Source organism: Zonotrichia albicollis, chromosome 7 (assembly GCF_047830755.1).
Source record: "Zonotrichia albicollis isolate bZonAlb1 chromosome 7, bZonAlb1.hap1, whole genome shotgun sequence".
In the NCBI taxonomy this organism is placed as follows: domain Eukaryota; kingdom Metazoa; phylum Chordata; class Aves; order Passeriformes; family Passerellidae; genus Zonotrichia; species Zonotrichia albicollis.
In genome coordinates this window covers 39071705-39090713 of record NC_133825.1, presented here as the reverse complement: position 1 = coordinate 39090713, position 19009 = coordinate 39071705, and the positions used below count along the sequence as shown (strand labels likewise).

Genomic DNA, 19009 nt, shown 5'->3' with positions numbered 1-19009 from the left:
TCTTTTTAATGAGTAACAGAAAAGTTTCAAAAGTATATAAGCTAAATGCCTTGACTGATAATGAAAAACAGGTTTTAAGAATTGAATTGCTAAAAGTATTTCAAACTGTTAATGCTTTGTCCTGATTTAAGATGCATTCAGACCCTGAAATCTGACATAGTAAAGAATAAAACTCTTTTCTATGACAGCTATACACACAACAGTGCACTCACTGTTTTATTTAGGTGAAACTTCTTTCACTTAAAATCTAGAGTGTGGGTATAATGGTTGTTTTTTTCTCTGTAAAGAACAGAAGTTTTGATGTGTAGCTACAAAGCATAAATAAAATTTCCATTATGTCTCTAAATACTTTCTTTGTTAAAAACATGTTTTTTAAATAAACCACTTGTGGTTTCTTCTTCAAATTTTAGAGACTTTTAGATAGCAAAGGAAATTGCATGCTAGCAAATAGCATAATATATAAAAATATATTGAATTGTGAAGTATCTTCTACTTCTCAACCAGGCAACTTCTATGGCTTGCAGTCCCTCCTCCAAGAGTGTTGCTGTAGGGACCCAAGGAGGTCAAATCTGTTTCCTTGATGTCACCAAAGCTGAAGCTCCAAGGGTTGTTCACAAAACTTTTCTTTCCAAACTTCCAGTGCTGTCTTTGCAGTAAGTATGTAGTAGGGTAGAGATATTGTCAATTTATTGCTTGAGTAATGATATTAGTTGAACAAAAAAAATTGACTTTTTTATGCTACAAATAAAAAATTAAAATATTTTAATAGCTTCTACATTTTTTGAGCATATTCTGAATTGCTTGCAAGAGGCAGTAAAAGGATTTATATGAGAGAAATATAATAAATCTGTATTTTAAGAAAGTTTAACTGAACACAGAAGATACTGATGTATAAGATCCTTTCTGAAAAATCACATATGTAGTAATTATGCACAATTCCATGTATCTCACTTTAGAAGGTTATTTCTCACTGAATATAAATTTAAGGTTTTGTGAAGTTAAATTTAAGCCTTTTGGTCATCTCCTCCTATATGATGGATTTTTGTTACCATTGCTAATTATTCATTTACTTGAAGTTCTGGAGATTACCAGTCCTCTTGTAATTAGCTCTAGTTATCTAAAAGGCTTTTGGTGTTTGGTTGGGGTTTTCTGTTGGTTGGGTTTCTCCCCCCTGCCACAATTTTTGAAAAATCTGAGAGTATTTTACTCTACTTTGCGAAATATAGAATGGATTTTGAACTGTTAAACTTTAATATAAATCTGCCTGCTATTTGAGACTCAGATGTATCCCTTTTCACAGCTACCTAAGACAGAACTTGAAAAATAAATACGGAAAGCAACTTGTTCAAAGTTGTTCAAAATTAAATCAATGCAAAAATGGGGTTTTTTTCAAAATAATGTCAAGATCTGTGTAATAGTTTTATTTCCAAAAAAGTGAATGTAAAAGAAATTTAGACTTTACAAAGTTGTTAGTGCAGACTGCTGTGGAGTAGGATCAGCTTTAAATTGACCTCTCACTCAATTAGAAACTGCACTTATAGTACTGAGCTTTATATCTGACCCTAAACTGTAAACCCAGGAGCTGAAATTTATGTTTATGCATTCAGGCAAGTTATGGGAGTGAAATTATTTGACTCTTTTTGTTGACTGTATTGAATTGATTTCTACTTGGACTGTATTGAATTGATTTCTACTTGATTTTACCTAGTTATGATCAGATGGGCCAGTTCCTCATTGCCAGAGCTACAGAAGGACACATCTTTATTCTAGATGCTCGTCCATCAAAATTGTTCCAGGTTCTGGGATATATAGGTAATACATGTAACAACATTAATTACATTTTCTTTTCTTTATTTTATGCATTTTAAGTATACTTATCATTCAGCCTAAGCCATTCACCTTCCTTCTATTAATTTTCTTGGGGGACTAAACATATTCTTCCCACCTGTTTTCTAAGGGCCAGAGTTCTTTTTGGGGTTTTTTGTTCTGGTGGGTTTGGTTAGTTGGTTTTGGTTTTTGCTTTTGTTTTCCCCTTTGTAATTTTAGTTAGCAAATGTACCAATATTACCTTTCTTTCAAAGTATGTATAACTCACAGGGAAAAGAATGCACTAACTGACAAACTGATCACAGCTCCAGCATAAAATTAATAGTGATGGCAAAGAACTAAAGAACTTTGTGAGAATTTGGACTAAAGTACTGTAGGTTATAATCATTGTTCAATCTCCTATTTCAAATTTCTACCACAGACATTTTTTACATGGGAACTGCTGAAATGGTCAGCTTTGATGATTGATAGTGAGGAATAAAATATGATGAATTTTAACTCACAAAAAAAAAAATTGGAAATTGTGAATTTATTTTTCCAAAAGCATTATTCTTACAGATCATATCTGTGTGTATAGATCTTCACCATAATTTTAAGTATAAAGGACATTATTTTATCATTTTAATTGGTTTAGCAAACAGAACTATATCTCCTTAAATAACTTATGTAATTTTCCTGATCATATATATTCTCATTGTCTGGAGGACTTGTTAGAGGAGGGTTTTTCTGTTCTTTATCTGGCAGTTATCAGCAGATAGCCTCAAAATTGCTGCAATTCAAGCTTGAGGTAAATTGAGATTTAACTATTTAATGTAATATTAATGTGCTGGTGTTTAGGGATTCCCAGCACCCAGTGCCTCAAGGGGAGTTGAGTGCATGCTCCTGAGCTGTGTTCCCAACAGGAGTCTCATTTTTTGTCACAGGATATTTTAATAAAAACAATGTTACCATGCCACAGTAACAATTTCCATTGATGTTCCTTACCTGCTTCAGTACTGGAAGGTGAAGTGCTCCATCTTTGTGTAACTCCTGACTTAAAGCATGACTTAGTTAAAGTGATGGTACTTCTTAATGTAGCAGAGGACCAACAAGCAAGACTGGAAATTTTTCATCTGACTTCAGCAATGATAACAGGTAAAAACTGAAATAGATACTTTCATTTTCTAGGGCAATTAAGGCTAGTGTCAGATTTTCAAGTTATTTACATTTAATTTTGAAAAGGCCTTACATTTTACAAACTTTTCAAAAAGTAGTTTTGTAGTTTTCAACAAAGTTAGTATTTCCTTTAAATATTCACTAATTTTTGACTTATTTTTCTGCCTGTGTTTAGATATATAAAATGGGGCTTTATTTTCAAAGCTGCTGAAGAACTACAGTTATTGTCTTCATTTCAGTTGTATATCAGGTGCCTTGTCAGTCTTAATTTCTGGTGTCCCTTTAAAGCTCAAATTAGGGAATTAATAAAATATATTACCTTTATATGACTAACTTTTATTAACTAATAAAATATATTAATTTTCTCAACAAATAAAATGCCCTTTTGAAGATGTGAACTGCAGTGCTTTAACCAATACCACCCAGGCTGTGTGTTCCTCATGGCAGAGATTCCTAAAACAAGTTCTAGATGAAGGCAGTGGTGACATGAACCTGCATGCAAACTAATTAGCACTAATTATGTTGACGTAATACTCAAGAAGCAGAGTAAATTAGTGCATGCAAATAGTTACATCATGGTGGTTAAAGTGTTTCCAGTACTTCTTTAGAGCCAGTAGAGCTATTGCTCTGCTTCTCTGCAGTGTCCTGCACCAGCACAGCTCACTGAGCTGGTGTTAAATCTAAGTGTTAATTAATTTCCAGTCACTTCCCTGAAAACTCACCTCATGCTCACTCCTTGCTGAGGATCATTTTCATAACTACATGATAGACAAAGCACCTGTATTAATGGTAGTCATGCCTCCTCTTCCTCTCTCTTTCTTTTGTCAATCCTTTAGATAATGAAAACTGTGTGAATGAACAAGGAATATTTAATGCTAGTGACCTTAAAAAGAAGCAATATGATGTGGATTACCCTTTGTGCTCAGCAGTCAGACTGAAGAATAACACTGTGTATGGCTACTGCTCCTGTGCACCTCTCATCTGTCAATACCAACTCTCTGAAGTGGTAATTCTCTGAAGTTGCATTATTTTGGGTGGTGGTTAAATACTAGCTAAATAAAAACAAAGGCTGCAGATGAAATTAATATAGCAGGACATTATCTTAAATCTTCTCTCTGGTCAAAATACCTACTCCATACATACTCATCAACTTTCAGTGTCCTACCACTTGCTCAGAAAACTGGCAAAAATAATTTCCTTGTTCTATTATTTGATTCTTAAAATCCACACAGCTTGCAGGAACTTAAAAGTGGCTTCTGTGCTGGAGCTGTGGGTTTGTGCAGTCTGCTCTGAGGACATGCAGCTCTTGAAGGGACTGATCCAACATCAGCCCAGGACTCTCAAATGCAATCCCAGCCCAGCCTCACAAGGAAGCAGTGGGGGCTTCAGGAAGCCACTCTCACTGAGAGCTGCAGCTCTCTGCAGCTCATAGGTCTCCCAGAGTTTATGAGTCAAGGCAGGCAAAAAGGTGAATTCTAATAAAATCTTTCCTCCTTGACATGTCCCTTCCTTTCTAAGCCAAGAAATTTAGGCTCGAACGTACTGAATCCAGACCCTTTTGCAGAGATGAGAAGCAATCAGCAGCACAGCAATGGCACTACTTCCTCAGCTCAGTAATCCAACAACAGTTTAAACTGCAATGCATGTGGTAACCTACAAACCTCTCATTAATTTTCTCAAAATGGCATAGATATCATCTGAACTGCTGCTAACCTTTTGCTTGTTTGGCAGACTACGTTCGGAGGTCCAACAATATTTTCATCAGAACTGACGGTTCCTAGCAAACAGTTTGGATCAGGTTTGCTCTGTTTATCACCCAACAGCCAGTGGCTGGCAGCAGCAGCCAAGGATGGTGTTTTGTTTATCTACAATACTTCTACTCTGGTAGGTGGGCGTCTGGGCACAGGCTTTGTTTGATTTATGTGAGACAAAAGTGTGAAAATTACTTCCTTGAACTGTAAACTTTTCCTCACTTGCATAGAAGTTGTGTGAGAAAAATTTATGTTGAAAATGAACTGGCTTAGCATTATACAAGACAATTATTTTTATAATGAGTGTGTATACATAAAAAAAAAGCAAACAAATTACTTACTTCCTTCTTCAGTAAATTTTAGTATCGATAATTTTGCTATTGTTCTCACCTCCTGCAAAATCAATATACCACAAACTTGTCCCATGTGTAGTCAAACCTTTTTAAACTTAAAAACCCTAGTATTTTATGTACTTTGTACTGCCATTTTGGATTGAATTTTATCTAAAAATAAAGAAAAATTTAAATATTTTTTAAATCTAAGTAATAAAAATATTTTAAAGACATATTCAATTATAAAAACATATTTGCTGATACTGCTTCTATGACTTCTCTAGGATGCTCTTGCTCAAAACCATTGTCACTCATATCAAGGAGGGGGAATCAGATCCATGATATTCTCCCTGGATGGCAATTTCATCCTAGTTAACGGTGAAAATGATTGTGCCCTGGTGTGTCTGAAGTGGAAGTATGTATAAAGTGGCAGACTAATATTGATTGTGTCATTTCTTGTATCCTGATAAATTTTTCCCTCTACTTGTGATTCTAGACTTCTTTTTCCTAGTCTCAAAGTAAGGAGAAGAGTTGGATAGAAATAAAATCATTCCTTTCATCTTTTGAGGCAGCCTGACCTCCCTAGCTCAGGAAAAGTCTTACACTTTGGGTCTGATTGCAGCACAACATACAGGAATATCTTCTGAGAATTTTTACGGAATCACTGAGTTGGAAGAGACCTTCAAGATCATCAAGTCCAACCCATGCCCTAGACCATGGCACTGTGTGCCACGTCCATTTTTTGAACACATCCAGGGATGGTGACTCCACCACCTCCCTGGATAGGTCATTCCTGTAGTTTATCATTCTTTCCATAAAAACTTTTTCCTAATAACCAACCTATATTTCCCTTGGTGCAGCTTGAGACTGTGTCCTCTGGTTCTATCAGTTGCTGCCTGAGGAAAGAGACCCCACCTGGCTACAACCACCTTTCAGGGAGCTGTAGATGGTGATGAGCTCACCCCTGAGTCTCCTTTTCTCCAGGCTGAGCACCCCCAGCTCCCTCAGTGGTTCCTCACAGGGTTTGTGTTCCCAGCCCCTCTCCAGCCTCCTTGCCTCCTCTGGGCGTGCTCCAGCGTCCCGACGTCCTTCCCAACCTGAGGGGCCAGAGCTGGACACAGCACTCAGGGTGTGGCCTCACCAGTGCTGTGAACAGAGGCAGAATGACCTCCCTGCTCCTGCTGGCCACACTGTTCCCAATCCAGGCCAGGATGCCATTGGCTTTTCTGGCCATCAGGGCACACTGCTGGCTCGTGTTCATAGCAACCAGCACCCCCGGTCCCTTTCTGCCTGGGCACTGTCCAGCCACACGTCCCCAGCCTGTAACACTGGGTTATTGTGGCCAAATGCAGGACTTGGCACTTGGACTTACTAAACATAACCTGATACCTCTTATCATTCTCACATCAGCTCTGGAAAGGGCTTTCTGGGCATCTAAGGGATGTAATCTGAGATACTGTTTTTAACTCAGCGAAAAGGAGACATCACAGCTTTAATGGAAATTCTACTGTGCCTGTAGAGAGCTCTTAGCACACATTAGGATTAAGAGGCACTTGAAAGTACAGCTTTCCTGCAGGAAAATAAGTGTTCAGGTAGATTAATAAAGATGACTCTGTCAAAGCAATATTTCTAATATGGGTAATCCATCTTTCAGAATTTTTATTTATGTGCAATTCTAGAACTCAAACAATACAAAAATATTGAATGTGCATTTTTAACAAGTTTATAATTGTGTTATAAAGAGTATTTAATACTTTGTCCTTTTTCATAATATATGAAAAATACATCAGTTCCCTTTCTGTTTACCAGGGAGACAAAGAAAACTGAAGTTGAAAAAGCTGCTCATTACTGGCAATCTCTACATGATATACTGAACAAGTCTATTTCAGCTGAAGACTCTGTTTTAAAATCTATGGCAGAATGGAATTTTGACCCAGAATCCACATCAAGATCATTTTCAGTAAAGAAATTTAAAGTGCTTTCTTTATTTTTATTGGGGGGGGGAAAGTTTGATCATTATCCTAAAATTTTACATGATAAAAATTGTCCTTAATACACTGATCCTTTTGTTAAAGTGGAAGAATACCCTTGAGGATAGGCTGAATATGCTTAAATAGTACTTTCTGGAAGTACTATCAAAGAAATAGGATATTTATGTGAAGATGACATTCACATCTTGAGTTTCACTTGGTTTCCTCAGCCACAGAAAACTCTGTGAAAGTCAGTTTTTCCTCATGTGAAGTTACATGTCCTTCCCAGTGAGATGTTACTGCTGTACATTGTGTGTTACTAATTGTATGGCTTTTCACTGAAACCAATAAAATAGGGATTACAGAGATTAGTCCAGTCAATCATTTCAATCAAAAGGCTGTGCATAATAGCAAGAGTTTGCAGGATCAGATCTGGGGACTAGTTAAGCAACAAAATTGTAGCACCCTCTAATTTGGTGGTGGTGCTGCTGTTTCTAACGGGAGTCCACTTTTTCTTTCATTTCCATCTTTCACTTACTCTTATAAGTACCTGAGCTAGTTGTTTATATCCTTAATATAAACATCAGGAGGCACCACTGAAATCTTTTCATGCACAGGTGACAGAAGAAGATGGAGACGTCACAGATACTGATGGCATGACATGGATGGGCCAGAAAATACAGAAGGTACTTTCAATAAACATTAATCAAATGTAAAGAACTAATCAAAACCAGAGTTTTCAAGGGTCATTAGTCACTTGGGATACCAAAGTATTTGCTGTAAACAAATCTAGTTTCAAAAGCTTTTCTCACATGTGACCCTTTCTTTAACCATTGTGATCTAGACTTGTAGAAATTCTAGGCCAAAGGCCAAGGTTATAAACACATCAGAGAAGGTGCCTAGCACAATAGGAGCTCTGAAGACCAGAAGAACAGTTCTATACAAGGAATATACCAGAAAAAAAAAAGGCAAATAAAAACAAGGGGGGAAAAAACCTGACAAATTCACTTATTTTAGAAACTTAAAAAACTTTTTATACTATATGTCAAAAAGTTGTCAAGAAGATTATTACCAGAAACCAAGCAGATTACTCAATGAAAAGTGAAAACATTTGAAAATTTTCCATAATGAAAAATCTAAGGATTAAAAAATTCTGGGAGTAGGCTTTATGCAGTTTAATGTGTCTGTAAGCATTGCAGTTGTAATTACATCTTTCTTTAGTATTTTCTTTTTTTCAAGTGCTATTGCCGTACAACCAGTTTACAATGTGTCCTGGCTGTAAAATCTGTTTTCTCTTGTGCAATTCTGAGGATCATCCTATTGAATTAGGGTTGTGTCTGTTTCAGTTATTAACCCCTCTGGCATTTTATTTTCTGTACAGATAATGTTCCTTGAGATTACTTCTGATTTTGTTTTTCTCTTGCCTTTTTTTTTTTGCCTTTCAACAATGCATTGGTTGTATGTCAGGTTATGAGAGAAGAGACTCTGAGGTTTGCTAACCAGAAGAAAGAGGTGCAAATGGGAATTAGAAAGCTGCGTGAAACTGTGAGTTTCTTACCAGGGTAATGGCTCAGCTTCCCGGTTTTGTTTACAAGAACACTTCCTTTATGGCTGTGAGCTCTAGTGCTCAGTTACATTTTTGTCATAGACTCTGAGCAGACAGGTATTAAAGAGATGTGCCTCTTCAGGGACCAATGCTGAAACTGCCAGGAGCTACTGTCTGCTTCTCATTTTCCTTTGCTCCAAATGAATATTTTGTGCCAGCCTCATACCTTGAGCTATCTGCCCCCTCAGCAAGCTAATTTCTGCCTGCCTAATAACCTTCCATTATAAAAAAGACTGTCCTCTCCTTTTTCTTCTGTTTCTTCCCATAAGGCAGTTAAAACTGCAGATAATTAAAATAATTTTCTCTGATGTCAAGTTAAAAATAGCAGTTCCTCTATTCACATTCAAATTATTTTTTATTCCTTATTTTTTTTAAATAAAAACAGATTCAGAAAATGCTGTATGAAAATGAGCAGGTGCCAGACATTGAGAAACTCGAGCACAGGGAGTTCAACCTGGATTTAGAAGAACAGGAACAAGTGCAAGCAGAGGCTGAAGAAGATGTGGCCAGGGTATGGCAGAATGGGGGAACATTTTAAAACTATCAGTGTAAAGGAGAAAAGTTATTAAATAACAGAGGATTAGCTCAAAGTTGCTGTTCACTGCTGAGAAGCAGAAAACCAGGAAAGCATTTAAAGTCACTTTTGAAGCAGGTGAAACTGCTGAGGCAGACAAGGCAAATTGGAATATGATTTATGCCAGAAACTATAAATCTCACACTGTGGCCTTGGGATTGTTGGTTAAGATCTAGAATGCTTTTCTTCTAGAAAATGATGCCTTCAGTACTATGCAAATAGTTTTTGGAGAAGACAGCTGTGATAGTCTAAGATAATGAAATATTGATAATTCATTTCATTTGTTAGTCTTCTTTCAGTAACTCAATACAAATTGTCCATATATTGTTACTTTGCACCACATCCTGTTATTTTCTCTTCTTTGTCTTGAAAGGCGAAGAGGGAGATTGAGATGGAGATTTTATCCTACCGCTATTTGCAGGATTTAATCAAATTTGAGTGCTGGGATAACATGTGTGTAAAAGAACGTGCAGTTAAGGTAATCTCTGCTTTCTAAGATATTTTCTGCAGTAGTTTATTTATTCCTTAAGGTACAGAGACAAAATAATGCATTTCTGATTTGCTTATGGTGTGGGAAAAACTTCACTTCTTCCCAAGGCTTGGGGAAATCTTTTATTCTGTTAATTTTGTCTGAGCCTGATGAATTTTACCTTCTAAAGTGGAAAGTAGTGCTGATAAGCAAATAGGGAACTCTAATTCCTTGATCTCAGACAATATATTTACACATTATTGCTAATGTTCAGCAATAATTTTTCTTTGTCAGTCCATATGAGTTCTGCTACAGAGAACATAAAAGCAAAATTTGACCCCAAATTTTCCTATTTTAAATAGAGGGAGATGAGTCAAACTGATGATACTGAATTACCAAGGGTAATGAAAGACCAACTAATTTTACAAAAAACCAAACAAACTAGTTCTGCTTTAATTCTGTGAATGAAGATGGATAAAGAGGCCACACCCATGGATTATTTTTTAAAATACAATTTTAATGCACAGGTGACAGAAGAAGATGGAAACATCACAAAACAATGTATTAAATACAATGTATTTAATACATTGTCTGTACTAATTGATCCTCAATTTTATTCCTGATTTGAAGCAGTCTGTAACTGTTTAGCATTCAGGTATTGAACAAATGAATTGATAGAAGCATGAAGAAGAACTCCTTACTGTGGATTTTTTTATTTTAAATTTGAGCAGTGCTTCCATGTGGATTTTGCAGTGAGGAATTTTCCACTGAAGGAACGTAGTAAAGAAGAGCTGGAAACTTTGAAGGAAGCTCTCCAGTTAAAGCGGACAGCTGATCTTCAGGTACAGATCATGATCTTCTCAGTTGGCATTTTATCACTTCTTTAAGTAGTTACATTCCTAAGGCCCATTTTCTTGCTCTAGGAGTTGGCAAAAAAAATTTAAAAACATAAATCAAGGTGAAATGTTGTTAAAAAATATGTATTAGTCTTAAATAATCACAGAATAGCTGAGGTTAGAAGAGCCCTTTGGAAGTTATCTAGTCCAGCATTCCTGGAGCATTTACTCAGGGCTATGTCCAGTGAGACTTGGAATATCTCCATGGTGAAAGAATCCATAAGCTCTCTGAGCTACCTTTTCTCATGTTTGACAACCCTCACAGGAAAAAGAACCCCTCCAAGCCTTCTCCTTCCTGAGGGTAAACAATTCCAGTTCTTTCAGTCTGTCCTCACATATGAAATGTTTTAAATCTTTACTGATATTAGTGCTCTATCACTGGACTTACTTCAGTATTCCCATTGTTGTACTGGGGAACCTACAAATGGACCCAGTATTCCAGATATGATCATTTCAACTTGGATTATTTTGATCACTGAGTTAATTGAAGAATATAACCTCTAGAATTTTCTTCATTGTGTGCCACTGGATCGTGTACAAACTTAACACAGTTGCCATGTTTCTGATATGCAGGCTCAGAAGAAAAATCTTGACTCTGAGATTGGTTTATCTGAGGAAGAAGGAGAGGGGGCAGCATGGGAAGTGGCTGATCATGGTGCACCTCTCTGCCTCAATGGAAGCCTCAGCTCTCAGTATGGTGGGGACACATCTATCCTCTACCACCAGTGTGACCTGCACACAAAGGAGCAGAAACTCAATCAGACAATATTGTTGAAGGTGATATCTTCTGAAACCTGTCCTGCTTGAGTGACACTCTTGTATCTGTTGGTTTTTAAACCAGTCACAGCCACTGTTAAATTTTGGACATACTGACACTAAACAATGGAGAGTGGCACCAGTCTCTGAGTAGCTGAGACAAAAGCTGATACACAAACTGCTGTGGCTTTGCCAGCTTGGGTGTGCAAGAACAAGATTTTATGAAATTGGTTATCCAGTTTCAGGGTATCTGTATCCTTTTCATGGTGCATTTTAGTAAATGCTAAGTAAGAGAGACATATGCTTTATCCTATTTAAATTTCTGCTTTTCTTTGTTGAGATCAATTCTTTATGCTAGAAGAAGAATTTATCCACTAAGAATACAGGCTTTTTTAGATGATTGTAAGGTCTGAGGTGTTCTTAAAAAGTCAGTTTCCAATGTTTGTTTGTTTAATGGGCACATTTTACTTACATGGAAGCATATTGAAACTGCAGGTTGCATCAGGAAAGTATATCCTTTGCCTCCCTGAACCTGTGATTCACAGTCTCTAGATTTACAGGTCACATGTGTTTTTCTTTGAAGCTCCTCCTTCTTTTACCTGGAGAGGGCCAAAGAAGAAGCAAATAGAGGAGCTAAATTTTTTGTCTAGCTTTGGCAGCAGCATGTTTCCTTCAGACTCTTTCTTAAATGCCAAGTGTACGGCGGAAAATGAATAAAAATTTCTGGGGGAAAAAAAAGGAAAAAAGAGATCATCTGCCAAAGTCCATTTAACAAACTTGAACTCTATGCCTACAATTTTCACAAAGAAGTTTTACCATTTATTTCCTTGCCACACACACAAATACATTCATGATTCTGATGGCTTGAGGAGTAGTATATAAACATGGATGGATGTGACCTGAACAGTGCTGCTGTTTCCCTTTTTGGTATTCCAGGAAGTCATTTACAAAGTGAAGGCTGCTTTTAATGAGGAATTTGACATAATTGTACAAAAAAAGGAGCAGGAGATAGCACGAGTGAAAGAAAGAAACCTGAAGATCCAAGAAATCTTGGAGCAGCTTGACCTTCAAGTGGAATTGTGGGAGCCAGACTTTACAGATGATGAGATTCCAGAGCGAGTGCTCACCGTTCAGGATTCAGAGGTGTCTGAAAAATGCATCTTTGTATTTGACCCATTCAAACCCAGCTTTCTAATTCTTGTCATTTCCACACATTGTGTCAATACTGAAAAACCCTCAAGCAGAGGGTGTCTGTATACTTAAAATCATCTTTTTGGCCCATTTCCTTTTTAGGCCAAAATTATTTACAAAGAAACACCATATTTGTTATGCAGTAAATTCCACTGATCTTATCTGATCATGTGGTCAATCTTTTCCCATTTTTCTTTGCTCTCTCACGAGTCCATGTCATTGAACTAGAAGAGAAGGCATACACAAAACACAACTATAGCAACAATGGCAACAAAATAATGATGGCTTATATTTTAGGATATTTAAATGTTAGCAACAAAAGTGATGATGGTTTATATTTTAGGATATTTAAATGTAGTTTCTGTTGATGTTCAAAATGAGAATTTTCAACTCGAGGAATATTGTCATAGAGCAGAGATACAGCAAGCATTGAGAATTTGTAGTACACCACTGTCATGCTTTAACCCCAGTCAGCAACTGTGCACCATACAGCTGCTCACTCACTGCCCCTTCTCACCAGGGTGAGGGAAACAATTGGAAGGGTAAAAGTGAGAAAACTCATGGGTTGAGATTAGAACAGTTTCATAACTGAAATAAAATATTATAATAATGACAACAATGATAATAATAGTGTAATTAATGCAATTAAAACATAATCATAAATGTAATTAAGAGGAAAATAATGAAAAGAGAAATAAATAAAGCCAAAACAAAACAACTGATGCAAATGAAAAAGAACTGCTCACCACCAACATAGCAATCCCCAGGCTGTGGGATGCACTGTACACCAGCTACTTGGAAGAAAATAAACTCCATCCCAGCCAAAACCAGGACTACCATTTTTCCAAAGGTTCTTAGTCCCTGTGATCACATTTGGAGAAAAGAACCCTGATACAAACTTCTTCATTTTCTGCCTTCAGATTAAAGCTGAGAAATACATGACTGAAGAGGAGAAAGAGCAGGCAGAAATGCTGGCTAAGCTTGAAAAGGAAAGACGCCTTGCTGCTACAGTAAGTGAAGAAACATCCCTTTTACATCCCCATTGTCTCTGTTTAGGCTGTTTAATTATTGCAGCACTGAAACATTCCAGTAATGTAGTATGAGAGAACAAATCTAAACTGGTAGGTATTGATGATAGGTGCTTCTTCCTTCTTATTATTGTTTACAATCAGAACTACATAGGTCAGCTGGGGGAAGAAAAGGTAGAATGTTAGATTCACAGTTTTTAAACATGTGCTTAGGGGCAATTTAAAATACCATATCAGGTGGCTGGGAGCTAGATACCTGTGCAAATTCATGCCTCTCCTCAGTCAAGATCTTTTTGCTTGATATGTGTTTGTTGATTCAGCAGCCTCTCTTCTCCATGGTTCAGACTAGAAGACTGTACTGCTTTCCTCTGGCTTTAAAATGCATCTGTAAAAAAACTAAGATGGTTCTGTCTCCAAAACAGATGCACAATTACAACTTCCTTCTTCATAGCTTGTCAGGAGTAACCTATGCCTGTGTTCTTTCCAAAACTGCCAAAATGGCAGTTCTAGTAAGTTATTTGGCATATAAGTAACTTCACCAGAAAAAACTGAAACTTTTGGCCTGTTCAACACACATCTTCAAAAAGCATCAATCTGCTTTTACACGCTGAATAATCTAGAGGTAAACACTGTTATCATGCCCAAAACTTGCAATTGCTACACTTCCTTTTGTACCTTCAAATATTTTTTGTGGTTCTTCCCAGGATGATGATCGACTGCGTGCTCTTGAGGAAATGATGGGTGGAGTGCTGGAACTCAGGAGGGAAGACATTTTGAAAATGGTGAGATGTGTTTCTGCCATGTCCTTTAGGAACCCTGTGGGCTCTTCTGGCAATGTGAAATTCAACCAGCAAATATCTCCAAACTCAGTGACCAGAAAAAGCTGGAGAACTGCAGAATTGCATTATGACCAGAGGGACTCCATAAGAGAGCATACACATAAAAAGACCACAAGATTTTACTGCCTGTGTAGAATTACCTATCAACATTGTTCCTATCACATTGGAATAGTCTGGAACATCATGTATTTAATGTACATCTAAGATATTACCATTATAACACCTATATTGCTGGGGGAAGGCTGTGATCTTACAGGAAACCACTTTGTTTCATTTAATTTACCAAATATAGATAGTACAGCAATAGAGAAAGGAAAGGATGTGAATGAGAGCCACAGGAAGAGGGTTGGTAGACCCAAGCAGTCCTCTGAGTCAATCTGTTTTGGAATATTAGGACTCCACATAGAAACTGATGGGAGCATGGAGTTAGGTTTGGGGTTCTGAAACAGAAAATTTGGATTATCTTGTACTGCCAGTAGTACTGGAGTATGAAGTTCTTGTATTTTGCAAGATCCAGTAGTGAATTCCTGTAAGCCAGTGAGTCTGCATATATATATGATATATATACAATATAGATACACTAAAATTGCTGGTGCAAGTAACAGACCAAAGCAACAGAATATATATGTTACTTTGACTTAAGACTTGTACCTTACTAAGAAATACCTTTTGTTAAATTTAGTGCATGCTGTAGTTTCTTAGTGTGCTTATGTAGACTTAATATTGCTTTTTAAACATATTATTCTTCAATACTTTCAGGATATTCCTCCACCTGATTTTTTATCCAAACCTGAGGATCTTTGGACTGAAGAAGAAAAGAAAGTATTTGAAGAATATGAAAAAAAAGTCAATGAATTGAATGAAGAAAAAGAAGATTATAGACAGGTAAATTAAAATGAGGAAAAGATGGGTTTGTTCACAGTGCTCATGACCAAAGCTTCCAGTCTTTCTTAGAAGCAACTTCTAAAAATGAATGCTAATAAATAGGATAAATTAGGAATAAATGATCATCAAAGAGCATATGGCATATTAAATAAATCCTACCTCAGAATCAGGCAGTCTCCACTTATAACAATTACTATGGGCAAAAACCTGTAAAAGATGTGATATCCTGAGAAGGTAACTTTCCTTCACAAATGTACCAGTATTTCTAAAATGTGTTTTTCAGGTTCATTCCCAGAGTTGCTGATGCCATACAAAAATAATAAAATTTATTTATTCTTCAAAGTGGTATTTGAACAACATAACTTTGTAGCCTGGCAGAACTCTCTTTCCAAACAAGTAATTTCTGTGTCCTTTTGGCTGAATTATACATTTCTATATTGTGCATTCTCCATCATCTCATGTATATAGATATATATTGAGAGAGACATAAGAAGTTACTTGTTCCTCCAGATGTAATATTGCTGCTCTTGTCCTTCCCTTCCCCAGTTTCTGAGAAATGAATGGAAAAAAATTGAAGCTTCCATCAAGGAAACAACACAAAATTTTGATGAGCTTGTCCGCAAACTCTCTGTAAAGAAACTGAAATCACAGATGGTCATCTACCAGGTATTGCAAAAAGCATTAATTTTTCATCTGTACCTCTGTGCAGCAGAAATTTTAACTTTTTTATTACAATCATTTCACAGGAAGAACTCAAAATAATCAATCTCATTTACACTTTACTGTTGGATGAAGAGTTGGACACCAGAGAAGCTGGACTTCATAAATTCCTTATGAAAAAGAAGAAAGAAAAAGTAAGTTATCATTTGGAATGCTGTTGTTGGGAGTAATGTAATGTTTAAAGTACAGTTTCATGTGAAGTCTGCTCTTTCCAAACCAAAATCTTGCCATAAAGGACTTTCTGACAATTTACAGTCTTTTTTTTTTTCAATTTGTACAGGTGATATACATTATAAATACTTCTGGTTTTCTTGATAGGTTCTCAGCTCAGTTCATCTTTGGTAAAACTTCATACATTCAGAAGGGCATACTGCTATTTGTTTGCTATAAAGAATATTCTTTTCTACCTGGTATCAAGCTGAAAGTACAGCAGTAGGTCCAGGTTTCAATGCAAGTCTCTTACTGTGGTAGTCTCCAGGTTGCTTCTGGCTTTTGGGACAATATTATCCCATTTGCCTACTTTGACTTCATGGAGCTGTTCATGAGTCCTCAGCTAATAAATATACTGCTGTCTCCACATGTCAGCTCTCCTGCTCAGCCTGTGTGTGTTTGGAGCTGCCAGCAGCCCATTGTGAGCTGCAGGGAGGGATTCCCAACAGGCAGCTAGCCCCCACCACTGAATTGGCTGGACTAATTTTAAAGCCATCTGAGGCCAAGTGTATACCAGCTTACAATTTTCAAATTTTTTTCCCCTCATTTTCTAAATGGCCTCATTGGTACAACTTTTGGTCCATGGAAACTGTCAAAAACTGTCACAACAACAAGTTTGTCATACAACAGAACTGTCTCCCCAGCAGAGCATTAGAATTTAACAGCCTCTATAAAACATGACTTTGGTATCCTTATACATAGCAGAACTCTGCCATGACAATGGGGAAATTGCATTCTAAAGTTAAGAACTCTCCACTGAACAACATTTGGGATTTTTTGACTGGTCTTACCTGAGATGACATGAAAGTAAAGAGAAATCGCTATAGAAAAAAAGGTATCAACATACATAGTTACATTCAATGTTTCAAAAGGCTTGTAAGCATTTCTTTTGAAATGTGTTACATTCTTAAGCAGCAGTAAGTTTAATTTTACAGCACTTCATCTTCTAGCAGTACCTGTAAGTGACCACTGAAGAAGGCACTGTATGGTTACTTAAAATAACTCACAAGGTTATCTCTAGAAATAAGAAAGTGTGAGCTTCATCACTGTATGTGAATAGCCATTCTCTGCTTCTGCTGCCTTTTTCATTCCTGAAATCTCTCGGTTTTACTATAGGTCAAGGGTGCAAGAAAAATCCTGGCTGCAAAACAGGCTGTTGAGGCTTGCACAGGCCCCTATAAAGAGGCATTACATGAAGAGAAGGTGAGACTTTTGAAAACACAAGGAGTTTCAGAATTCAGAGTTTCATTAAAAGTTAATGTAATATCTTCATAATGAGAAGAATGTACTGCTCTGTAAGCAAGAGTTCTGGCCAATTCACTGATCAATGAAATTAGGCAGTAAAGGACACTGTGTGCATAGAAGAGTTTATGAAATAGTGCAGATTCCTGTGATGTTTGGGAGCACTTGCAAAAGCACTGCATCCAGTATTTCTAAGATATGGGCAAGTTGATGCTTTTTAAAAAAATAATATTGTGGTAAACAAGAAAGCTTTCTTCCTCACCCCCAGAACCTGGAACATGGTTTTATAAAGCAGTTTGCTCATACACCTGGCAGTCTCTTTGAGGAGCTTCTACAACTTTACAAACATCGACCAGAGTAAGATCCCCTCTGATTCCATTATTTAAATACTAATCTTCCTTGTGAGTCAAGAATGAGAATACTATTTATTCTAATAGTCTAAATTTTATTGACTGCTTTTTATGGAATAGTTGACAATAGCTAATTTCTAATCACACTAAAAATTGCTAGTTTGAATATACATTTCCTTATTTATTCCACAAAATCTATTTTAAATGCAATCTAAGCAATCATCAGGTTCCAAGACAATATTATTGTTTGGTATAGTCTTATCTGTTTGCTTTTTGCAAGAGATTGAGAGTATGAAACATTCTTAGTTATTTGTGACCTTCTGCTATGCAACAGAAAATACAAAGTACATCCTGTCTGTGCTGTGTGTGCTGTAGGATCCCAGACACAGAAATCCTCCTTGACACAGCTAACCCCTATGTGAAGGGATCACCTGAGGATTACCAAGGTGCAGTTTCCCTTTTAATGAAAGCCATGGATGAACTGGATAGACCTGAGCACATGCCTAGTGGCTTAGACCGGTCTATGTGGGAACGTTTTTGTCTAGCTAGAAGAAATAAAATGGAGAGTGAGGAGCTGGTATGTAAAATTCTTTATTTTGCCCATATACTTCTTGATATTTTTGAGTCTTAAATTTTAGTGGAGTTCCCATGTAGAGTCAAGCTAGTGGTGAAATAACAATGCAGGGCACATATACTCCCTTGGCCTTTGAAAGTTTGTTCTGGCTACATTCAATTCAGAATAACAGGTGAACCTATTCTCTAGTTCTAGCTGTAGTTCTTCAGAGGAAAAGTTAGCCTATTAATATGGATGGATTTGATCAGAATGATTGTCACCTTGATATGGTTTCATTAAAATTAAAACCCATCATTTTCCTTTTCTCTATCCATACAAAAAAAACCCTATAAGGTATTAGATTCCCTTTATCTGTTGAAGTCATCCTCTCCCATAAGCATTCTACACTTGCACCAATGCATTCTGATATTTTTCTAGACTTAACAAAAGATGGTTCTGGAGATGTATTTGTTAATTATAAAAGCATGAATGAATAAATCTGAATTATCCAGAGACAGATATACATGAAATTTGACCAAAAGAGAAGAAAATATTATTTCCCTCCACGTGAATATTCATATATGAACAAATAATTTCCTGAGCATAGTATAAGGCTTAACCTTTATGTCTTATATGCTGTACTGAGATTCTCAAA

The 19009-nt window shown here is 36.7% G+C and overlaps 1 protein-coding gene across 4 annotated transcripts in view; it reads left to right on the top strand.

Annotated features, from left to right (window-relative positions):
* Positions 1-19009, top strand: part of CFAP43 (cilia and flagella associated protein 43) — a 43885-nt gene that overhangs the window by 17571 nt on the left and 7305 nt on the right. For all 4 annotated transcript variants that reach the window (XM_026799676.2, XM_026799677.2, XM_026799675.2 and 1 more), the window contains 22 exons: positions 505-653; positions 1709-1812; positions 2821-2961; positions 3819-3988; positions 4714-4866; positions 5350-5480; positions 6875-7025; positions 7653-7721; positions 8503-8580; positions 9027-9152; positions 9589-9693; positions 10416-10526; positions 11154-11357; positions 12273-12479; positions 13448-13537; positions 14260-14337; positions 15154-15279; positions 15826-15945; positions 16026-16133; positions 17326-17412; positions 17720-17808; positions 18177-18378. In XM_026799676.2, the coding sequence (XP_026655477.2) occupies positions 505-653; positions 1709-1812; positions 2821-2961; positions 3819-3988; positions 4714-4866; positions 5350-5480; positions 6875-7025; positions 7653-7721; positions 8503-8580; positions 9027-9152; positions 9589-9693; positions 10416-10526; positions 11154-11357; positions 12273-12479; positions 13448-13537; positions 14260-14337; positions 15154-15279; positions 15826-15945; positions 16026-16133; positions 17326-17412; positions 17720-17808; positions 18177-18378 (2799 nt within the window). The remainder of the gene's footprint in view (positions 1-504; positions 654-1708; positions 1813-2820; positions 2962-3818; positions 3989-4713; positions 4867-5349; positions 5481-6874; positions 7026-7652; positions 7722-8502; positions 8581-9026; positions 9153-9588; positions 9694-10415; positions 10527-11153; positions 11358-12272; positions 12480-13447; positions 13538-14259; positions 14338-15153; positions 15280-15825; positions 15946-16025; positions 16134-17325; positions 17413-17719; positions 17809-18176; positions 18379-19009) is intronic.